Source organism: Sarcophilus harrisii, chromosome 1 (assembly GCF_902635505.1).
Source record: "Sarcophilus harrisii chromosome 1, mSarHar1.11, whole genome shotgun sequence".
Lineage (NCBI taxonomy): Eukaryota > Metazoa > Chordata > Mammalia > Dasyuromorphia > Dasyuridae > Sarcophilus > Sarcophilus harrisii.
The window spans coordinates 675064142-675089160 of record NC_045426.1 but is presented as its reverse complement, the minus strand read 5'-3'; the positions used below and the strand labels follow the sequence as shown (position 1 = coordinate 675089160).

General features: G+C 39.1%; 1 protein-coding gene across 2 annotated transcripts in view; it reads right to left on the bottom strand.

Annotated features, from left to right (window-relative positions):
* The window catches only part of GALNT9 (polypeptide N-acetylgalactosaminyltransferase 9), a 286077-nt gene that overhangs the window by 128202 nt on the left and 132856 nt on the right, over positions 1-25019 (bottom strand). For both annotated transcript variants that reach the window (XM_031948368.1, XM_031948369.1), the window contains 3 exons: positions 20404-20570; positions 18403-18577; positions 4718-4915 (listed from right to left, as the gene is read on the bottom strand). In XM_031948368.1, the coding sequence (XP_031804228.1) occupies positions 4718-4915; positions 18403-18577; positions 20404-20570 (540 nt within the window). The remainder of the gene's footprint in view (positions 1-4717; positions 4916-18402; positions 18578-20403; positions 20571-25019) is intronic.

The window sequence follows — 25019 nt, the reverse complement described above, 5'->3', positions numbered from 1 at the left end:
AGGTTTCTTGCTCTCCTCTGCCATGGTCAGACTGCACCTCCACCTTTGCATCCAGTTCTAGGTTTCTCTCTTTGGGAAGAACATCGACGAGCTAAAGAGAATACAGAGGAAAGGGATGGAGATGATGAAGTTTTGGAAGTCATTGCATATAAGATTTACGTGAAGGATGGTAGGGATAGTTAGCCTGAGGCAGAGAGAGCTTGGGTAAAATGTGGTAAGGGCAGGAAAGATATTGAATCCAAGTATTTAAAAGACTGTCACCTGTGAGATGGAGTAGATAGGCTCTGTTTGGCCCCAGAAAAGAAATCTGAGGATAATGGGTGAAAATTGCAAAGAGGTAAATGTTAAGTTTAGTGTAGTAACAGGATTGAAAAATAATAACCTAGTATTTAAAATGTAATTCACTTAATATATAACATATAATACATTGTAATGTATTATATATAACAACATATATATCATATAATGTACAATATAATATGTACATTATAATGTAAAATAGTACATTATGATATTAACTATACTTAAAAGAAAAATGAAAATTCTTAAAATAATATGCAATGATTATAAAATTATATTTATGATATGTAAGATAATATGTACTTACAATGTAGCACTTATCTAACACTTTAAGATTTGTAAAAGACTTCATAAATATTCTCACATTCTATTCTTATAACAATTCAGTGATGTATGTGTTATATTTCCATTTTCAGATAAGAAAAGTGAAGGAGCTTAATTGACTTGTTCAGGGTCACATAGTTAAGGAGTGTCTCAGGTTGGATTTGAAGTCAGATCTTTCTTACTCCAACCTCAATCATCTGTTGATGGTGCTACCTGATGTCAGTAAAGAGTCCTAATAACTGCCTCTGTGGGTAGTGGATTTGAGTCTTTGAGCAAAATGAAAATGTCTGTTTGAAGGATCTATTGGAGGTGGCACAGTGGATAATATTGGACTTGGAGCCATGAAGTCTCAAGTCTATATTGTGCCTTAGACCCTTCTGGGAATGTCATTTAACTTTTCCTTTCCGAGCCATAGTATAGATAGCTGTAAGGATCAAATGACATAACATGTAAAGTGTTTTCTAACTCTTCAAGAATTATATACATGCCAGGTATCATTACTTACATATGGAGTGGTGGAGATGGCTCCACATGTCTCTATAATTCAGAGATGTTAACATCAGAGATAGAGTTTGAAGGTCAATTACAAATTATCTCCCTCTATCTTCAATCTCTCCCTATTTATTGCTTTCTTATCTGCTAACAATATAACAAAACCTCCCCCTCTAACCCTCTCTGCTCCATGTTAAAATATCCCCAGTTTCTTTACATAATTCTCAGGAGCTCTGGTACCTTCATCCTGCCTCTGTCCCCAGATTTTCAGCTTCCTTTTGTGTGTTGTCTTCTTTCATTAGAATATAAGCCCCTTGAGAATAGGGACTGGGTTTTTATTTTTGCTTTCATTGGTATCTCAAGTGCTTCACTTTTGGCTAAAAACCCTGAGTGCTTGTCCCTCCAGATCACACACACACACACACACACACACACACACCCCATCATCATCATCATCATCATCCTAATCTTACCACTGGACCCACATGGCTCTGGAGGAGAAATTGAAGCTAGTAACTTTGCTCAGCTCTCCCTCACTGAAATCCAACTCGCTTGCATGTCATGGTATTCCCTTCCTGATGTCATGGCCCTTTTTGAGAATGCAGAACAGCAACAAATGCTTGGCACAGTGTCTGGCACATAGAAAGCATAAAACATGCTTGTTTCCTTCCTTTGTTCTTATCCTAGAAGGATCTTTGCTGAATCTCTCTCTTAAGCTATTATCCTACATCTTACATCCCTCTTCCTTTTCACAATCCATCTCCTAGAAAAAGCTGTCTACACATATTTCTTTCCTTTCTCTCTCATTTCTCACCCCTTTGTAATCTAGTTTCTGATCTCAATCTTCAATTGAAACTGCCCTCCCAAGGTTATCAATGAGATCTTAATTGCTAAATCCCATGGTCTTTTCTCAGTCCTCATTTTTTTTTTTTTTTTACCACTTTAAGGCATTTGACATTGTTCACAGCTCCCCTCACTTCACTCCCTTCTGAATATCCTCCCTGGGGTTCTATGACTTTATACTTTCTTGGTCTTTTTGTTGTTCAGTCATTTTTCAATCATAATGACTCTTTATGACCCTATTTGGTGCTTTCTTGGCAAAGACACTGAAGTGACTTCCCATTTTCTTCTTCAGCTCATTTTACAGAAGAGGAAACTGAGGCAAACTATGATTAAGTGATTTGTCTAGGACTTCACAGCTAGTAAGTGCTTGATGTTGTATTCTCTAAGCTGTCTTTGACCTTCACTTTTCTATGACTCCCTTTTGGGAATATTATTGCCTTTCAAAGGTTACAGTAATATCTCTATGCGGATGATTTCCAGATCTATCCATCCAGCCTTCACATCTCCCCTGAGCTCTAAGCCCACAGTGATAAATGAATATTGTACATTTTCACTGGGAGATCCTATAGAAACCTCAAACTCAACATATCTAAAAATAGAACTCATTACCTTCATTTCTCAAATCCATTTCTCACCCTAATTTCCCTATATCTCTTGAGGACACTACCTAGTCACTTAGGTTCACAGCTTTTGTGTCATCCTCACTCTTTTCTCCCTATATTTTCAGTCAATTGCCAAGTCCTGTCAATTCTACCTCCATAATGTACTTTACAGATTTTTTTATTACTATTCCTATGTTGACCAACCTAATTCAAGTTTTTGCCTTCCCTCACCTGGAATTTTGTCTCCAAGATTAAAGTCTCTCCTCTCATAGCTGAACAAGTTGTGGTATATGATTACAATGGAATATTACTATGCTATAAGGAATGATGAGCAGATAGATTTCAGAAAAACCTGGAAAGATTTATATAAACTGATACAAAGTGAAGTGAACAGAATCATGAAAATGTTGCATACAATAACAGTGGTACAATATAATGATAAGGTATGAATGACTTAACTCTTTTCAGCAATACAATGATCCAAGACAATTTTGAAGGACTCATGATGAAAAAAATATTATCTCCAGAGAAAGAACTGATGGAGTCTAAATATTTCCCACAAACCAAAAGCATACTTCCCCCATACACACTTTCTGGATTTTTATGGGGTTTCCCCTTAGGTCTATGTTGTCTTTCACAACATGAATAATATGGAGTCATGTTGTGAAGGGCTTGAAGTGTGCAAGAATAATTTTGCATGATTATACATATATAATCTATATTAAATTGCTTCTTGTATCAGGGAGCGGGAAGAGAGAAAATTTGGAATTCAAGTTTTTTTTTTTTTTTTTTTTTTTTTTTTAATAAATGTTAAATGTATGGGACTACCTGCCATTTAGGGGAGGAGGTAGGGGGAAGGAGGGAAAAAGTTGCAACAGAAAGTTTTTCAAGGGTCAATGTTGAAAAATTACCCATGCATATGTTTTGTAAATAAAAAGCTATAATAATAATAATAATAATAATATACAAAAAAATTTATTAAAAAATAAAATGAATGTAAAAATTGTCTTTACATGTAACTGGGGAATAAAATAAAATATTATTTTAAAAAGTCCCTCTCTTCTCCAACCCATCCTCCACAATAGCTATCAAAATGATATTACTAAAGAACAGACCCAGTCATGTCTTTCTCTTGAGTAATCAAATGAAGTAGCTCTCTATTGTCCCAGGACCAAACTACTCTTGCATATTTCAAGCCCTTCAAAAATCTCACTGCAACCTACTTTTCTAGCCTTTTTTGGGCACTATACCCGTTTATGCACCCTTTATCCAGGGGTCCTCAAACTTTTTAAATAGGAGGCCAGTTCACTGTCCCTCAGACTGTTGGAGGGCTGGACTATAGTAAAAACAAAAACTTTGCTTTGTGGGCCTTTAAATAAAGAAACTTCATACCCCTGGGTGAGGGGGATAATCGTCCTCAGCTGCTGCATCTGTAGTACAGCCCGCGGCTGTAGTTTGAGGACGCCTGCGTCTATACCATTCCCTTGACATCATGGCTCATCTTCCCCCTTCATATCTAGGAGGTTCCCTGTCTTCCCCATCTGCCTCTCAGAACCCAAAGCTTCTTTTAAGGTTCTCTTCTAGTGCTACTTCCTACAAAGAATCTTTTCAGAGCCCTCCACTTTTTAGACCCCATCTACTCATATATAACATACATTTATTCCTCTGGGTATTGTTCTTTCCCCTGAGTTGATTGTAAGCTCCTTAAGGACAAGAGCTTTTTCCATTTTTGTCTTTGTGCTCCCTGTAATATCAGACACTGTATTAACACTAAAGGTACTTAAAAAATATTTGCTGAATTCCTTCTCCACTCTTAGCAGCTTCCTTTTTGTCTTCAACAAGACCTCGATGTTGTTATACTCAAACCCAATCTGGGGGAGGGATCTCAGGGCTCTGGCGAAGGGATGTCAGGGATCTGTAGAACGTGATGGTTTCCTATTCCTGCTATTAATCATTAGGCTTTTGATCAAGCCTGGAAGCAAAGTGGATCAAATGCTGGACCCGGAGTCAGAAAGACTTTTCTTCCTGAAAAATCAAATGTGGCCTCAGACATTTTCTAGCTGTGTAATCCTGGGTAAATCACTTAACTCTGATTGCCTCCCCCCAAAGTATTCAATGAACTTTGAGAAGCTATCCAATATCCTGCCTGAACTCACCGGATGGGTGCGGACTCATCCCCTCGGTCCAGCCAGTCCTGCGGTGGGATGATATACATGCACCAGAGGCCCCAGTTGTAGCCATGGGCAGCATTGGCGTATTGCTGTACCTCAAAGGTATTGTACTTGATGTTGTCAATGGCGGGCAAGATTATTCTCCTTCGGTCCTCTTTGATTCGGGTTAGGGCTGGCTCTGCCCTGAAAGAAACAAAAGTCCAAGAGGAATCACTTTGGGAAGCCCCCATGAAAGCCCCTTAAGCCAGGTACATTGACAGATCAGGTCAGCCCATGGTTGCGGTCCCTGAAGTTTGCTGTCCAGTGGACATTGCAGGAGGCAGGCAAACTTTCAGAAACTGGGAAGTAGTCGTAATGTAAGAAGTCTTTGAGCATCAGTGTAGATGGAAGAGCTAACCAGAAAAACCTGGGTTTGAGTCTTGTCTTCGTCACATATTGGCACTGATTCTGGATAAATCATTTCCTAGTGCCCTAAGTCCCAGCTTCTTAAACTGTGGGTCACAATCCCATGTGGGGTCTTAGAACTGAATATGGGGGTCACAAATTATGATTTATTATCAGTAAGTATTTAATTTTAATATCTATTTTATGTACCTATATACCTGGGGTCATATAAAAATTTCTTGGGTAAAAAGGGATTGAGAGCAGGAAAAGGTTAAGAAGCCCTGCTCGAAGCAGTTCTCTAAGATGATAAGGTGCTGAGCTGTATGGAAAGAGGGAGTTCACCAGAATCTCAAATCACACTTTTCTGTAATTTCAACAGTATTGGAAATTCACATTACAGAGATACATTGATAGAGGGAAATTTCATACCCAAAATTCCCTTCATCAGAGAAATCAGTCAACTTTCTATCTCCCATAAAGGCTTATATACGTAATATATATTTATCTCATTTATATGTATATGTATGTATTTGTATCTCTTTTTAGTTCCCTGATATATTACTTTGAGGATGAAAGAGGGAAGGAAGGAAGATTATGCCCTTATAGCCCAAGGCATTGTCCTTCCCCTTGTCCATACCCAGCCCTCATTCTTCCTATATCTATGTCCAGAACCACAAGCCCTAACAAAACCCATGGCAGAAGTGAGTCCCTTCCTCCACCCCTGGCACATAGACACTATACCCCCTCCAGGACTCTAGCTATCCTTTGGGCTGAACTCCCATTAGGAAGAGGAGATGTGTGGGGCTGATAGTCTCACTCAGGATCTTCTCCTAACCACATATAGGTGAGTTCATATATAGTAGAGTCCAGATATTCAGCATAATGTCTCCTCTCTGCCTCTATTGTCCCCAGGTCAGGCACAATTCACCTATCTCTCTATTACAAGACATTTAACCATCACCATTTAGCAATTCCCCTGCAAAACTGCATGGCAGAGACACTTGAAAGGAGGGACTCCTGAAGGGAGCCCACTGGGCCACTCAGGAAGATGAATCATCTCAGGACTCTTCTGGCACCTATGCATTATGTGCACTGACCTGGATACATCCATCTGAAGACAAATGAGGAACCAGCCAGCCAGTCAGTGCCCTGCAGCCAGGGAATACTGAGCATGGGAAGGGCCCATTTCTTTAATTGGTTCAACTTAACCCTGAGTGGCTGGGGAATTCTTTGAGTTAGGACAGTTTTTGCTCACCAATCAGCTAGCTAGCTAAAGACATTCATCTCATTAAATAGTCCTGACTTGCCCCTAACCCTCTCTGCAAATCATGCATGAACACGACATCTTTTCCTGAAGATGGTTACCCTGAGCTCAGGCTTAATTGGGGGGCAGAAATTCAGGTGGCTCCAAGGAAGAGTTTTAATTAAGACTCCAGGGCTTAATTCAAATGGAGTTCACCCCAAGGCAGTATATAGTTAGCCATCTTTCCGGCAGACTGAGAATTTCCTCTGTTTTGCCTTCCCTCCTAAAATCTTGAGTAATACCTGTCTCAAAGCCCATTTGAATGGGACTCTCTCCTTTTTGGTAGCAATGAATTGTGTGGGGCATTTGTTGGGCAAAGGTGGTGAGAGTGGGTGAGCTCCACTCTTCTTCAGTCCACTTTGGGACTTTTCAAGTATATAATCCCTTCTAGACAAACCTCATTTTCAGGTTACTGAAGAAAAAGACTCTGGGAAGATATGGGAGAAGCTAGAGTCCTTCATCATGTCCCTATTACAATTTGCTACACTATCCTTTGGGTGAGATATAGGATTCTCAGCTGAGCTGAATTATCTTGCTCCCAATGGGAGAGATCTTTTATTCTGTGTTGTCTAGTATACATTCTCTTATTTATACCATCTCTGATTTCCATTTTGCTTCTAGATTTAATAAATCTATTTATCTGTTATTCATTCTGTGTGTTTATTGTGGAACTGGTGGGAAAAAAGACAAGTCTTAGATATAAAGCTTGGGGTCCTCCATTCCTTCCAAATGGCAAAGTGATCAGAATTTAGATTAAATTCAATCATATTCCCAAGAGTAATAATATTTAAGGAGACAAATATAATTCTAGCTAAGACGCCTTCTTCCTGAAGAGAACAAAGTAATCTTTGGATCTAATCTCCTCTCCTTCCTGTTGGCAGTAATGAAGATCTCCCTTGGAGAAGGGGTAGAGGGAAAGAGCCTAGAAATATTTACTATGTCTTCCTTTAAAGTATACAAAAACTTATTTATCCAAATTGGCATCAAAACTGAAATCAGAGAAGTTATACAAAGGAATATGTGTGTGTGTGTGTGTGTGTGTGTGTGTGTGTGTGTGTGTATTCTTGGTCCAAGCTCTTGTCACTTTTTTGCTATATTGCTCTATCTATCTATCTATTCACATAACATATATATATATATATATATATATATATATATACAAATATATGTGTATATATATGAACTATTGCTATAACCTCTTTATGGATCTCTCTGTTTCCTGTCTTTCCATTCTTGAATCTAACTCAATTCAGCTGCTAAAATAATATTCATGAAATTCAAGTCTTACTAGATTACTTTTATGCTCAAAAGTCTTCGTTAGCTCCCTATTTCCTCTAGGATACAGTACAAACTTTCAAGCTGGCCTATAAAACTCTCTAGAGTCTGTCCCCAAACCACCTTTAATGGAATGATTTCACATTACTCCCTCCCTCATGTTCTCTTCATTTCAGCCAAACTGACCTACTGGCTGTTCTCTGGAAACTGATTCCTTCTCCCATTTCGGTGCCTTCACAAAGAAGGTCTCACAAGTCTGAAATGCACTTCATTTTTAACAATTAATTAATTTTAATAATCAACAGTCTATACTGTGTTATATATTATGTATGTTTATATTAAAATGATTGATACATTGATAATGTATTTATTAAAGCTTTAAGCATTTACAATATACTAAGCACTGTGCTAAGAGCTGAAGTTCCAAATATGATGCTGAAGACATTTCTTAAGTATCTTATGGCCTAATGGAAGAGAATATATTCCTACACACACATACATAAATATAGATTGACTATAAGATAATAGGTCTAGAAAGGGCTTCAGTCCCATCTTCTTAATTTACAGATGGGGAAACTGAGCCCCAGGAAGTTCTATAACTTTCTAAGTTCATAAACATAGTAACTCAAGCAAGATTTGACTCTGTCCTCTATCTGTTTTAGAGTCAGCTCTCTTTTCTTACCATCATTCTCTACTTCTCATCGAAACCTTGACTATGAATCCTTCACTAATAAATAGCCAGAAATCATCTTCTGTTTCTCTGATACCTTATAGCATGTCTTTGTACCAAGCCTAAGGTACTCTTTACCAACATGGTGGCCCAGTGATTAGAATGTAAGCATGAGAGAAATCAGAGTTTGAATCTGACCTCAGATTCTTGTTCTTTATTTGAACCTGGGTAAGTCACTTAATCTCATTTAAGTTTAAGTTTCTTCATCTGTAAAATGGAGATAATAAGAGTAACTATCTTATCTTGTGAGAATCAAAGAAGATGATGTATGTAAAGCATTTTGCAATCCTTAAAGTACTAAATAAATTCTAGCTATTATTATAGTGGGGATTCTTGTCCAGGTGCAATATAGTTTCTGAGACCCCTTTGAACTCTGGAATTCTGGGATTATACATCTGTTTATTTCACACACCACCAAACCCATTTCAAGAACTCAAAATATTTTTTGTTTGACTGATTGAAAAAGGGCTTCTAATAGAAATACACATGTTTAGAAGGTGGTACTTTGATGATTTACAAAGAGCTTTTCTTTTAACAGTTCTGGGAAGCAGCTAATGAGTGCAAGCTCATCCTCATTTTTATAAATGACAAACAGACTCTGAGAGACTAAACTTGGCTTCAGGAATGTTGAATTTACTCCTGGGTGTTAAGAAAGATACTGAAAAACTGGAAAGTAGCCAGAGAAGGGAAAAGTAGCATGGTGAAAGAGGTCTCCACATTGTTCTTCAATAGGACTGCTTGAGAGAATTGAGGTAGTTTTGAAGTATAAGAAGCTGCTAGAAAGTTTAAGGGATAAAACTGGATCTGGAGTGTCAGAAGGACTTCAGTTTAAATCGTTTCAGACACTTCAAATAATCAGTAAACATATATTAAATATCTATTATGGGCCAGACACTGTGCCAAGCTTTGGAAATAGAAAAAAAGGCAAAAAGGAGTTCCTGTCCTCAAGGAGCTTACAGTCAATTGGGGGAGACAACATGAAAGAAATATACAAAGCAGGTATTTATATGATAAAACAGAAAATAATTAGTAGAGGGAAGGCACTAGAATTAAGAGGAGTTGGGGAAGATGTATCTGTGTGAGTCTGGACAAGTCACTTAAACTCTGCCTTAGTTTCCCTAATTGTAAAATAGAGACAATAATAGTACCTTTTTCCAGAGGATCAAAGAGATAATATTTATAAAGCACCAAGTAAATGTTGCTCATTATTGTTGTTGTTTAGTTGGTTTAGGCGTGTTTAATTCTTCATAACCACATCTGGGTTTTCTCGGTGGTTTGCTATTTATTTCTCAAGCTCATTTTATAGACAAATTGAGTGACTTGGCCAGGGTTATTCATCTGGTAATTATTTGAGGCTAGATTTGAATTCAGATCTTTCTGCCTCCAGACCTGATATTCTATCCATTGTACCACCTAGCTGTCTATTATTATTTATTATGTAATATTATCTATTATTATTTATCTGAAGTTCTGTTACATTGGAGAGAGATTAAACACATTCTGTTTGACCCTAGAAGGAAGAAATAGTAATAATATCTAGAAGATATAGGAGCAAATTTAAGTTGGTTACATAGTAAAAATTGTCTTGATAGTGAAAGCTACCCCAAGCCAGACTAAATTGCCTTGAGAGTTAGTGAGCTCCCCAAGACTGGAGGTCTTTAAGCAGAAGTTGGATGGGATATTGCTGAGGATTTGAGGAAGAGATTCATGTTCAGGCAGAGGTTGGACTCGATGGTCCCCGAGGCTCAACTCTGAAATAATGTGATTCTGGGCAGGAGAAGGAAGAAAGAAAAGGGATGAAAGGAAATGGTAGAAGAAAGGAACAGAGGGAGAAGAGAAATGAGACAGGGTTTGAAGCATGAGAGAATAAAAGGAAAGTGAGAAAAAGAACTGAAGAGGAGAGGGGAGAAGGGGGGAGCGGGAGCACCATGTAGCTTTGGCAAGAAAAGTCACCTGAGTCTGCCCTATGTTTTAGAAGAGGAATGACCCTGATGGGTTGTTTTGGTGACAGACACTTACTTAGTGGCTTCAGAGCTATTTCAGGACACTTCTCTAACTTAATGGCCTCTCTCAGTGCCCAATCACTCACAGCAATCCTCCTTCTTCTGCTACTCTCCCCCACACTCCATCATCATTGGAGTCACAGCGTGTTTCCATGAGCTGCTCTGACATTTTTTTTTAATGGATCACAGTCCCTGCTTGCCCAGATAGGATATTTTGGCCGAGGATGCAGGGATGGGACCCCAGGAGAAGAAAGAAACATATCTAACCTTTTCCCCAGACTCAACCCCATTCTTTCTATGCCTTCTCTATCTCTACCCCTTAGAACTCTAAGCTTTTTTAGAGATTCAATTCTGGTGTAAATCCTACGTCAGATTTTTCCTGATATCACACCCAGTTTTTAGTGTCCCTCCAAGAATTTAAACAAAAAAATTCTATTTAAAAATTTTCCTTTCTGTGTATTTTATATTAATGTACACATTCTGTTCTCCCTATAGAACAAAATCTTTCTGAGGGCAAAGACAATTTTGATTTTGTCTTAATAGTGTGAAAAATAATTCATTTGGTCCCCCACTCTATTCCAATCAGTATTAGTCAATTTGATAGAATCATATCAAAGTTCTGTATCTAAGGCCCCAGAGCTATATGCTGCAGATTCTAAGTTCACTCACTCAGTCATAAGAAGTTAACTAACTTGTTTTTCCTTATCACGGTGACCAAACCCAGAATGGCAGAAGTGAAAAAACCACATGGAAAGTTTCTTTAAACTAATCTCTTGTCTAATAGAAGGAGGTGAACATCTTACAATCATTTAATTCACTGATTGTGGTAGCTTGTACCATCTCTTTCTGCCCAATCTAAGGAGAAGGCTGTCCATCTTATGTGGAGATATTCCTTGTTTCATCCAACTTGTGACCCTGCCAACATATTATTTTGCTTATTTTAGCTTATGTATCACATATCAATTGATGGAATTATTCTGTTTTTGGTAAAGCTGTTCTTGAATGATTGGACATCTAGCCCTATAAAAATAGGACCCTGAAGGAAGGCAATTCAGATCATGAGGAAGATCTGAGGTCCATTTCATTACAGGAAATCATGAACCCATTAATAAAGTGCCATTGGCTTAGGGCTTTACTTCATCTCCTTTGTGGTAGGTGAGATAATTTTAATTTTCACTGTTATTTTAACACTGGATTTGAACTCAGGCTTGACTTTATTACTTTATTAGCTGTGTGACCTTTGGCAAGCCAGATAACCTCCTCATGCCTTAGTTTCCTCTTCTGTTAAAATGACAAGATTGGACTGGATGAATTCTAAGTTTCTTTCTAGCTTTAAAACTAAGATTTGATACATTCTCTCCAATCATTTTCTGAGCAAAAATAGATTCTATTATCTCTTTTGCTTCTTCTCTGATTGGAGTGAAGGAGGATTTGGCCCCTGATTGTAATGAAAAGTGAAAAACAAAAGAATCATAATCCTTGAGACTTGGAGGGATTCAGAGAAATCAGCAAGTACATCCCTTTGACTTCTGACAGGGTCATATTGATCTATTCATCTATCCATGTATTCATTCACTCACTCATTCATTCATTCAATAAGTATTTAATAAGTACACTGAAAATACGTGGGACTTTGTTTCAGAGGAAAGATAATGCTCTCCAAGCCTACTCCCCCTCTTCAGAGAAAGAGAGAAAAAGTTAGCTCAAGGTGAACCAATATTTGATCTGACAAGCATCAATCAATCAATTTTTCCTGTGCAAGTCAATTAATTTTTGTCGACCTCAGTTTCCTCAAATGAAAATTGAGATAATAATGGCATTTACCTCCCAGGGTGTTTGTAAGTATCAAAGATAAATACCTGTAAAGCTATTTGCAAAGCTCTATGTAAACAACTAGCTATTATTATTATTATGTAAGACAGGCCTTGGCAACAGATTGGATCTGTAACTCAGTTTCAATTGATCAATGATGGATAGAAGCAGCTACACCCAAAGAAAGAACAGTGGGAAATGAATGTGGATTACTTGCATTTTTGTTTTTTTTCCCAGGTTACTTTTACTTTCTGAATCCAACAGATTCTTTCTGTGCAACAAGAAAACTGTTTGGTTCTGCACACATATATTGTACCTAGGATATACTGTGACATATTTAACATGTATAGGACTGCTTGCCATCTGGGGGAGGGGGTAAAGGGAGGGAAGGGAAAAATTGGAACAGAAGTGAGTGCAAGGGATAATGTTGTAAAAAATTACCCAGGCATGGGTTCTGTCAATAAAAAGGTATCATTATTAAAAAAAAAAAAGATCTGACAAAAAAACAAACAAAAAATTAGATTGGATCTGGGACTGAGAGAGAGTGAAGAATCAGGGATGGCTCCTAGGTGGGGAAACTGGATGATTAGAAGGGTAGATATCATTTAAGCACTTAGTTCAGTACCTGCACACAGTAGATGCTTTATGAATGCTTATTGAAGTAATAGGAGTTTTAAACTAGGACCTATGAACTTCTTTTAAAAAATATCTTGATAATTGTATTCAATACAATCAGTTTCCTTTGTAATCTTAAGAATTTTATTTCCTCTATTTAAAAGTCTCATTCTGAGAAATGGTCATAGAATTCATCACACTGCCACTCTTCAGGAAAGGTTAACAACCACCTTCTACACATGCGATTTCCATAATGGCCTTTTTTCCCTCTGTCCTTTCCCTGTTGGCCAGATCCCAGGAGTACAATGTGCCCTGGTTGGCATGGGGATGTTAGTGCTGAATAAAGGCTGCTCTGGGGGAGAGGAGGGACATAGATTTCAGGCTCTGGTCCCTCTCAGATAGTCAGATAGCCCTGCTTTGCTTTCCCAGGGGATATCTAACCTCTCTCCTTCATCCTGTATGGCTCCCTTGTACTTTACCACTTTCATTTCAGCTTTGGGCACCTGGGTAAGGCGGATGGCATTTTTTTCTCTTTGAGTCAGCCTCATTATTCCCTTGACTGACCCTGCATAGGTCATTCACTTTGGGGCCCTTTCTGACTGGGATCCCCTTGACTTGGTCTGATTAATACTCCTCCTCCACCCTGAGATGCTTTGGGAATCCACAGGGAAGGAAATTCTGGACCACAATAAAGCGCTCACAGGGAAGGAAATTCTGGACCATGATAAAATGCTCTGTAAGACGATCCCTAAGGATCCATGTAGCAATAGGCATTTATCAAAATCTTTAGGGATCCAAAGACAAAAGTGGAACCTTCCTTTCCTTCAGGGAGCCTTCTTCAGGGGGAGGCTACATTTGTATTTCATGTCCTAGAGATGGGAGCAGAACAGAGGGGGAATTAAGGCACATACTCTTAAACTCTCCCCATGTGTCTAAAAATAAAAATAATAATTGATATTTACATAGCACTTTAAAGTTTTCAACATGCATCTCCTTTGATTCTTAGTATAATGTCATGACGTAAAAACTACACATTTTATATACCCATTTTAGAGAGAAGCGAAACTGAATTTACTATTCAATCTCCAGAAAAGCCAAAAGCAAGGGAGGGAAACAACTACCCAGATTCCACAGCTCTTTCCTGCAGTGGAAGGAGGATCCCATCACAAAAGAACCAGAAAGATGGACAGATGGTAACTCTATCAGGGTGCTAAGTATTATTCCAATATTTCTGGATGCTGATGCTTGACATTTTATCTCTGGGTCCGATTTTCTGTCTTGTCCCCCTGTGTGATGTGGCCTGTGCCTCCTTTCTGGGGACTATCAGAGAAGAGTGAGCAACTAAGCAGATGGCCCCAAGAGCCATTTGCTCTTCTGGTATCAGGAGATGAGCAGGAACATGCTGATTCCAGATGGCACCCCCTCCTGCAGATTTGTGGAAAGGTGTGTGCAGACTTCCCTGCCTGCAGAGTGGACAAAGAGCTAGGCTACATCCCTAGAAACATCACACTTTGTGAATCCCTCCAAAAGCTCAGCCTTCACATGCCATAGCTCATTTCTTTTTTTCTTTTATTTTTTTAGGTTAAATGTGTGCTATCCTTTTAAGCATATTTCTATATTTGTTATCTTGTGCAAGAAAAATCAGATGAAAAAAAAGACATGAGAGGAAAAAAAACAAACAAAAAAGTGAAAATACTGTGCTTTGATGCACATTCAGTCTCCATAGTTCTCTCTCTGGATGCAGATAACTATCATCCCAAGTCTATTGAAATTGGTCTGAATCACCTCATTGTTGAAAAGAGCCAAGTCCATCACAGTTGATCATCACATAATATTGCTGTTACTGTATTGAATTTTCTTCTGGTTCTGCTCACTTCCCTCAGCATCAGTTCATGTCAGTCTCTCCAGACCTCTCTGAAATCATCCTGCTGGTCATTTCTTACCATACAGTAATATTCCATTACATACATAAATCATAACTTATTCAGCCGTCCCCCAACTGATGGACATCCATGGCTCATATCTAAAGGGTCTGAACTCCTGTAGGAGGGAAGACATCGTAGCATCCCAGGCAATAAGAGCAAGAAGTGACCGCAGAGACTATTTAGTTCTAAACCCTTCATTCTACAAAAAAGGAAACAGACCCAGGGAAGTGAATGCCCTGCCAAGATTGCCATGTATTAAATACCGAGAAATAATTTGACCTCAGGACTCACGACTTCAAATCCATTCCTCCTTCTGTAATTTGACTGGAGTTTGCCAAGCAAGGCTCCCATCTCCAGCCTGGTAACCAGGAAGACAATTTCACGGTCTCTGCATGACATGGCAGAGACGTCTCAATTTGGGGTAAGATCCCCAGGGACTGAGCAGGGCACCAGGATAAGGACATGCTTACATGGTGTGAACAGCTGCTAACAGCTAGAAAATTCTGTCAAATATGTAGATATTATGTCTATGTGACATTTTGTCGAACTGATAAGTTACCCAGTCTCGGCTCTGGCCTGCCTCAGGGATGCTAGCACATCTGGGAACCTGAGATTGCATGATTTAGAAGGATTGTTTTCTTTCAGTTTTCAAAGTACTTTCCTATCATTTTTTGTTTGATCCAGTGTTATTATTGCTCATTCATTTCGGTCCTGTCCAACTCTTTGTGATATCATTTGGGGTTTTCTTGGTAAAGATACAAAAGTACTTTGCCATTTCCTTCTCCAGCTCATTTTACAGATGAGGAAACTAAGGTAAACAGAGTGAAGTGACTTGCCCAGGGTCACATAGCTAGCAAGTATCTCAGGCCAAATTTGAACTCAAGCCTTTCTGATTCTATATCAGTACTCTACCCACCATACCACCTAGCTGCCCTGATTAAATGTTACTCCTCTATAGAAAGAAATTTCAGTGATTTCCTCATGTCCTCAAAAATAGCTTAGCATTTAAATCCTCTCACAAATTGTTTCCTGCCTACCAATCTAGGTCTATTTCACAGAATAACATTTCATGTTATTATCATACCCATTTTATAAAAAGGAAACTGAGGCTCAGGGAATTAAGTGACTAGCCACTAGTAACTACTAGCAATGGGATTTGAACCTAGATGTGCCAGCATCTAGTTAATGCTGTTCCTATGACTTCATGTGGCTCTCGCATCCAACATTTAACCTATGTAAAGAAAAATCGTGCTTAAATTTTAGTCACCCCCAAACTGCAGAATAATGACCTCTGTCTCATGATATAAAGTCTGGGGCGGGGAGGGGCTGACCTTGTTTGGACGTTGCTAAAAAAAAACAAAACAAAAAAACAAAGTTTGCCCAGATTGTGTGAAATGCTATTCTAGTCCCTGAATGTGTCTTGGTCAATCTCTGTTTCAGTCCGCTTTCTATAAAGTAGCTGAATGTTATTTACCTGCCTTGAAGCAATGTGAGGGAGGATTAATTAATTAATGTTTGTAAAGTGCTTCAGAGACCAAAAAGCTTCGTGTAAATGCCAGGCGACTAATGAATCTGGAGCCTTGTGTGCTGCAGCTCCAGGATAAGGGTCTGTTTGCCGGTGGATAAAAACAGCTTCTCAGTCGCGAAAATTAAAATTACACATTTTTAAAAATTGCATTTTGACATGGAAGATTAACTGCACTCTCTGGGTCTGGATGCCACCTGCCATCGCTGGATTGTGAGGCTTGGAAGAGGATGAGCATTCTGGGACTGAAGAGCAGGGTAAGGGAAATGTAGGAGGGGGGAAGGACTGAGACTCTGACCATTATAAGCATCAGGGTGGGGAAAACTGCCTGCAAAAGAGGATTTAAATAAACCCAATGACTGGGGCAAGGACCTTGAATTTGCAGAATATCAGATTTGGACTTGGTTGGGTTTAAAACACAGAACAGAAAGATGAGCCCCCAATCAGGACCTTTTCAGGAAACTCTGGACCCAATCCCATCTACATTGGGAGAACCTGACCTTTTATTTTGTGTTTGACCTCACTGGCAAAAGACCAGATGCTTTTGTAACTAAAAATAAAAGAAAGCTCAGCATCCAGAGCCTAGGTCAGGGGGAGTCATTGGCAAATGCTCCTGAGCTCATCAGTTCTGGAATCCAGAGGACCCGGCACTGAGCATTTATTGGGCGTGTGTGTCGGGGGCATTCACTTTGGACCAAAACTCCTGAACAGGGTAATACATAGATTTTTTTTTTCAAATGTTTTTAGCTGCCAGAAGTTGACCAAATAACAGAATCACAATTCTCCTCTTTCTTCCCTCCCCACCATATTCTTTTTCTTTTTTTCCTCCTCCTTTTCTTCCTTTTTCTTTTCCCTTTCATCTCTATTTCTCTTTCCTCTTCCTTTTCCTTTCTCTCCTCTTTTCCTCTTTCCATTCTTTTCTTTCTCTTTCTCTATAGCCTTCTTTCCACCCCTTCTTTTCTTTTTCTTCTTCCTACATTTCTTTTTTCTCATCTCCCTCCTCTTGATTCTTCTCTTTCTTTCTCTCCTCTTTTTTTTCTCTCCATTCTTTTCTCTCTTATCCTCTGCAGCCTCCTTTCCCATCTCTTTCTTTTTTCTTCTTCCTCTTTTCCCTTTTTCTCATTCTTCTCCTCCTCTTAATCCTTTTTTCTCATCCTTTTCTCTTTATTTTCCCATTTCCTCTTACTAATCCTCTTCCATATTTTTCTCCTCTCTTTCCTTCTCATTCTCCTTTCCTTTTTCATCATTCTTTTCCTTTCCCGTTTTTTCCCTCCTATTATTTGCTCCTCCTCTTCTTTCTCCTTATTTTCTATAGTTTCTCTTTTTCTCATTTTCTTTTATTCTTTTCCTTCCCCCTTTTCTCTTTTTTCACTTTCTTTTCCTTCTCCCTTTCTATTTATTCCCCTTTTCTTTTTCTGAATTTTCTTCTTCTCCTTTAATTATTAAAATGGAAGAAATACTTAGAGCCTCATCTAGGAACCTAGCTTTATAACACTGTGAATGCTGCAGCCTTGAATAATGACTTCATCTTTATTCTGTTTTTTTTTTTCCATTGGAAATGCAAAAATCTGATAACAGAATCTAACTTCTTTCCAAAGCATACCTGGGCAGGGGGAAAGGGAAGAGAATCAAACAAAACAAACTAGAGCCAAGATGTCCAGTCCCCTAACTAAGGTTTCCTTGAGAGAAAGAACAAATGTCCTGCAGATAAGTGTGGCTACAATCCAAGGAATCCTCCACGTTGAGAAAAGGACTCAGAATAATTTCCTCCCCCAGTGTTTCTGTGTGCTCCCACTAATCTGGGTGAGAGGAACAGGATGTAATTCTTAGCAGCTCAGGAAGCTATAAATTGTTTGCACCCAAAATACAATACCCAGAGATACACAGGCAGGTCTCAGCAGCTGCACTGCCTAAGCAAATCTATAGAGAACTCCATCCCTTGAGCTCTTCTGCTTCCCTGCTGTGAGACAATTTCATTTGTAAGTCTGTTGGACTACAGAAACGGCCTACAAATATGATGATGCATGCAAGGCCATGTTATCCTCCAGGAGAAGGGCAGTATATTTAGAAATCTTTGGTTCCCATTGTGAAAGCTTACCAGCCAGTGTTGAATTCCACATGAGCATCAAAGAAACCCACGATCGGAGAGGTTGCTGCTTTCCAGCCCTGGATCCGAGCTCGGATGAGCCCTTCCCTCTTGGTATTGCGAACTATTTTCACCAGCCCTGGGTACCTCTTATTTACATACTGGTCCAGATTAAATTTCAGCTCCACTGTAAAAAGAGCAGATCAACGGGGCTCTAAGAAAAGGAAGTTGGAGATAGTAAATCCCTTCTGAACAGTTCTTCAGTGGAAGAACGAGGCAATGAAATCCAAGCCAATTCAATATCATACAATACAACATGGTATATTATAGTATGATGCAACCCTTTTTTGATTTTTCACTTAATGCAATACAACATTACAAGTATTGCTTAAGTCTTTGCTGTGTTCACAGGACAGAGTCTGGTAGAACATGACTGACTTGTCACTTTCCCCTAGAAGCCTTCCTGGATTATCCTTGCCCCTAACATTATTAAAGGAAACAGCACTGCATAGCAGATAGAGACGTGAAAAACAGCAATACCTGAGTTCAAGCCGCATCTATGATACAAGGTTGTCTGAGTGATTCTGAGCAACTCATTTAACCTCTGTCTAGGCAATTCTCTAAGACCATAATTTGCAGAAAAGATGACAATCTGCATAGGCAAAAAGAATGTCCTCACTTGGAAGTTTCTAAAACAATGAAATCCCAGATCCAGTCCTTAAGCCTCCTAGGAACTCTCCCTTATTCTCCATCCCTTCAACATTCTCATCTTCAGTTTGTACAATGATAACATCTAGAATTTCATAGATAATAGCCTTCTAGTCTTTTCCAAAAGCTCTGAGTTCAAATCCTACCTCTTACAGTTATTAGCTCTGTGACTGTAAGTCATTTAACTTCAACTTAAGCCTTATAAAGCAAAGTGTCCAGTTAATAATACATATAATCCCGAGGAGACTGTAATGGATGTCTCTGACATGAAGAATTTCTACAGCCTTTGTGCACATGGGTAATAATAGTACACATTAAATGGTTCATCTGAGGTCACGTAGCCTTAATATAAATGGCACATGTGGCTTATATTCATATTAGCATCATTTCATAAATATCTAATCTATCTTTCTAAATGGAAGATGAGATCCCCAAATCATGTCTTCTGAGCCTCCTATCTCCTCCCCAATGTAGAGAAGCAAGAACTCAGTACTGTTTGGGCCCTTTGATAAAGGCTTGTTAATGCACAGAGATTCGAGATCTCACAGTGTTAAAATTTGGAAGGGATACCAGTGCTGCCTATTAGAGATTGGGTATTTAACTCAAAGAGGTTTTTAAGTTGGAAGGATTGTAGGATTTAGAGCAAGATATCATCTTCTTGGTCATTTAGACCAATCATTCTGGTTTTATAGATGAGGAAACTCAGATAAAAGTCAAACAGCTGGTAAGTATCAGAGCTGAAACTTGAACTTAATTCAATTTAACAAACATTTCTATGTGATCCAGACTTCATATTCTAAATCCAGTCCTTATATTCCAAATCCAGTGCCATTTAGGAACCATTTTGCCCAAGATTTTCATTTTATAGATAAAGAAATCAAGCTCAGAAAAAGTCCCACAGTCTTTGCTCAAAGTCACATAGAAGTTTAATGGCAAGACTAGCACAAGAATCCAAGTCTCCTCATTCCCAGTCCAGTGCTCTTTTCCACATTTGGAAGACAGTTTTTGCATTTATCTAATATCAAAGAATGCTCTGTTTAGCTTCCTCTTCTAATGTGCCCCAGATGAAGGGCAGCTCAAGTCCTTGTGATGAACAATGAAGAGGACCCCAACCGAGCCTGTGGAGAGCCATAGTGAAGACCTGAGATGCATCCACCCATTATTGAGATTTTACTCTTAGCCTGAACCCAGTGGTATCTGAGTGGGAAAAGTCCTAGGGATTTATAATGTGACCTTCACATCATAGAACTGGACAACCATGAGAAAGAAAGCCAAAAGCCCACTGCTTGCTGTCCCCAGGCTCACCATTATCACTGTTGTCATCCACCAGGATGATCTCTTTGAGCAGGTGAGATGGGGTATGGTTGACAACACTGTGAACTGAACGAAGAATCACCGATAGAGCTTCATTGACAAAAATGAAGACCACAGAGATCTGGGGCAGGTCCTCAGAATACATCATGTGTTTGCACCTAAAGAAGACAAGGTAGGGAGGGGAGGAGATAAAAGGATCATAGATTTAGAGAGATCATCCTAGAGTAATCCCATAATTTTACAGAGGAAGCGACAGAGGCTCAAAAGTTTAAACAAATGTTTAAAATCACACAGCCTGCATATCTGGGAAATCAGAGGCATAAAGCTGGAAAGGACCTTAGATAAAATCTAATACAACTCCTTCATTTCAGAGAGTTTAAATGAAATTTTGGAAAGAGTAATATCTTCACTAAAGTCACACAGGTAACAAGTAGTAGAATCAGGATTTAAATCCAGACACTGAAACTCCAAATTCAAATCTCTTTTTTATGTATCCATTCTCTTTCTATTATTTATCTAGGATCTGAATGTGTAAGTTTCTTCACATGCCTTCCTATTTGTCTGAATGGCATCCACAATGACCATTACTCTTGGCTCTGTGAAGAAGCTAGTTCAATAGCTAGAATGCCTAATGGACCTGGAGTCAGGAAGACTCATCTTCCTGATTTTGGATATGGCCTCAGACACTTATTGGCTATGTGACCCTGGACAAGTCATTTAAGCCCATTTGCCTCAGTTTCCTCATCTGTAAAATGTGTTGGAGAAAGAAATGGCAAAACACTATCTTTGCTAAGAAAATCTCAAATGGGGTCACTAAAAGTCAGACATGACTGAAATAACTGAACAACAACTTGGCTCCATCCTAAGTACTGGAGAGATGTGAGAAGAAGGAAGGAAGAATTGTTTTACTGCTCAGTCCACAGTCCCTACAAGTCAGAAACTTGTAGTCTGGTTGGAGACATATGCTACTACTTCAAAAATCTGTGATTTTGTCACTGACAGAGGGAAACTCTTCTATGGCTGAAGGGACAGATTTGGAAAGTTGTTTGGAAGTAGAAAATTAGTCTTTCTGGTTTGCCAAATGCCACTGCTGGTTCAGTACAGTGAGAAGATGAATCTATACCCTGAGCTGCCTTTGTGCAGAATTGTGATTACAGTTCCCAACGTATCCATCTGTTAATTCAAGACTAACATATCATTTCAAGATAGGTAAAATAATAAAATAGTAAGTTAGTAAAATAATGAAATAACAAAATAAAGAAATATAAAATAGTTAAAAAAAGAAAAGAAAATTAGTCTTTCTGAGGCAATTAGCTAATAAGTATTTACAAACTTGACTAAGTTCATCCTTCCATGCCAGAATTACAGCCTTGGAAGTCATTCTATCTCAGGAAGACCTCCCAGAATGCTTGATCTCCTTGCACAGACTTCAAGAACTCAGGAACACCTGCATGCCATAATATATACCAATCAATAAATGTTTATTAAGTGCCTGTTATATACCAGGCACTAGACTTAAGGGACCCTAGGCATATTATCTGAGAGTCCCAATAAATCATTGAGGGGGTATTACAGATATACCTTATGCCAGTAAAGTTCTTTATCCAGGACACGCCTTTTCTCTTGCCCTCCAAATGCCTAGTGCTATTCTATGTGCTGAGATAAAACAATAGGGGTCATAGATCATAGACTGGAAGAGATGCTGGAGGCCAACTATCTAGTCCAATCTCCATATTTTACAAATGAGGAAACTGAGACTAGAGAACTTTAGTGACTTGCTTAGAGTCACAAAGGGTGATCACTTCTGATGGCAAGCACTTCCTCCTTGAAAATCTTTGTATTTACTTATGTAAATAGTTAATATTTGTTCATCTGTAGACATTTTGTTCTCCCTATATTGAAAGTGAGATTCTAGAAGATTGAGACTTTTATTTCTATCTAAGGTTCCAGTCCTTATACATAATAGGTATTTCTTTGAATGAAAGTGGATCATGCCTTTAGGGAGCTTACATTCTCCTGCAATTGTACCTAAATGACACAAGAGATTTTATAAGGTAAGGTAAAATCAATGAGAGCCACTGTGATAGAATAGATAGAGAGATGTGGTGTTAGGGCTACCAAGTCCTGGATTCAAGTGGGTTTGACACATTTGGTCTAGGCAACTTGGTAGAGAAAGGGATTCCTCTCCTGAGAGTTCCTTATACTGATGAAATCTTAGTTTCAAGCAAGACTCTATCCCTATGAATGGTGCAGATGAGTAACATTGCCAAGGAGTGACAAAATAAAGGGTTATAGGCCTAGAGATTGAAGAAGTCGTTTAGCCCCACTCCTTTTTTCTTGTCATTGTAGACTAAAGTGATCTGGGAAACCCATGGGAGAGCCAAGATTTTAGCCAAACTTTGAAGGACTGGGAGGAAATGGGAAAGGTGGCTGTTACAGGTATAGTGAATAGAAACATGGGGTCAGGACACCATAAGGCAAATTGAAGACTGACTTGTTCAGTCTGGTGGGATTTTCGGGCATTTGGATAAGGACCTTAGATAAAGGAGTCATGGTGGGGTGGTAGAGAGAGAGCCCATCTTGGTATTAAGAAGGACTGGTGCATTATTCCTGCCTTGGAAACTTCCCAGTTGTTTGACCATTGTAGTAATAGTAACACAGTGGAAGCTCCTTGAAAGCAAAGACTATCTCATTTTTGCATTTTCATTCGCAGGGCCTGTGTGCAAATGCATATTGACTGACCATTAGCATCTAAACTCTTAGACCCCTAACCTCTAAGTGCCTTAGGTAACCAAGACTCTCCTCTGTCTCTCTCTTTCTGTCTCTGTATATCTGTGTGTGTCTCTCTCTGATTCTCTCTCTGCCTCCCTCCCTCCCTCCCTCTCCATCAGTGAAGTCAGCTTCCAAATTAGGAGTTCCTCATACCAATGAGATCACTGTTCTGGATGAGAGGGAGAAAGAAAGAAAATAAGACAGACAGAGACACACACATAGACACACATAAAGAGAGACAGATCAAGAGATAGAGGGAAGAAGAGAAATAAACACACACACACACACACACACACACACACACACAGTGATACACAGAGATACACACACACACAGAGAAATACAGACACACACAGAGAGATACAGACAGAGAGACAAAGAGACAGAGACAGCGACACACAGAGATAGATTGAGAGAGAAAGATAGAAGAAGGCATAACTTACAGAGACAGAAAGAGACAAAAAGAGACACAGAGAGGGACATAAAGAGAGAGAGAGTGAGAGAGAGAGAGACAGAGAGACAGAGCGAGAGAGAGGATTAAAGACTAAATGATTAATTAAGTAATGCTTTGAAACTTAAGAAAACACTTTACCCACATTAACTCATTTTATCATCTTAACACTTAGTAAGGTGGTCACTAGACTTAATTGTTATTATTTCCATTTCAGTCAGCTAGATGACTCAGTGGCTAGAGCACTTAATAGATTCCCTGCTATATGCTAGATACTGGATAAATATTTATCCCCTTCTCTTTCCCTGCAGTCAGAAAGATTTGCCTTTGAATTCAGCCCTAGATACTTATTAGCTGTGCTACTCTGGGCAAATCACAATCTCTGTCGGCCTCAGTTTCTTTAATTGTAAAATGGAGATTCTAATAGCACTTACCTCCCTGTGCTGTTGTGAAGATCAAATGAGATAAATTTTTGTAAAGCGCTCAATACTGTGCCATGTAGTAGGCATTTAGTAAATGTTTTCTTTCTTCTTGTTTTTAGAGAAGGGCAGTGTGGCCTGGTAGATAGAGATTTGGAAGACTTGGGTTTGTGTTCTGCCTCTCATTCTGTCAGTTATGTGACCCTGGGCAAGTCCCTTGATCTTTCAGTTTGCAAAGAAGTTGCAGATAAGGCACTGAATTGGATAGAACATTTTCCTTGCTGGGAGCTTCTTAAAGCTTGGCTCAGGGGTAATTTTTTTCTACCAAATCTCCTCAATCCCCTCAGATGTTGGTGATTTTTCCTTTCTCAAATTATGGTGAATGTCCTTATCTGTGTGTATGTTATATCTCCCTAAATAGACAATAAACTCCCTGAGGGCAGGTATTGTTTTTTCTTCATATTTCCCCAGAAAGGCTGGGACATAGGAGATGATTACAAATGCTTATTTGATTGTCCTAAAATAGAAAAACCTGATAGAGAAGATATGCCATAAAAACAACAGGGTTAGGAGGAAAAACATTTTAAATATCAGCCTTCATCAGGGCCTCGGTAGGAAAGCAGTAGGGATTTCTCAGTGCTCACTTGCTGGCTTTAAAATTAACTCAAACCTGTTTAATTAGAAGTGTGCCCTCATTCCCTCAGTACACACCCCAGGTTTCCATGGCAACCATAGAGCTGCCTGGCCAGCCCCAGCTCGTGCCAGCCTCTGTCTCCTTTGCCCTCTCTCATTAGAGCTGATGACCCGGTTATCCAACATTTCTGCATAATCATTTTCCTCCCACCTCCCTGAAGCAGTGATGCTCAGGGGTCTCCTCTTTGACAACAGGGAGACTTCTATGATGAGTTTCTAAATAGCACAGAAGAGGGGAATCTATATTCTGGCCAAAGTTGCTGTTGGAGGAG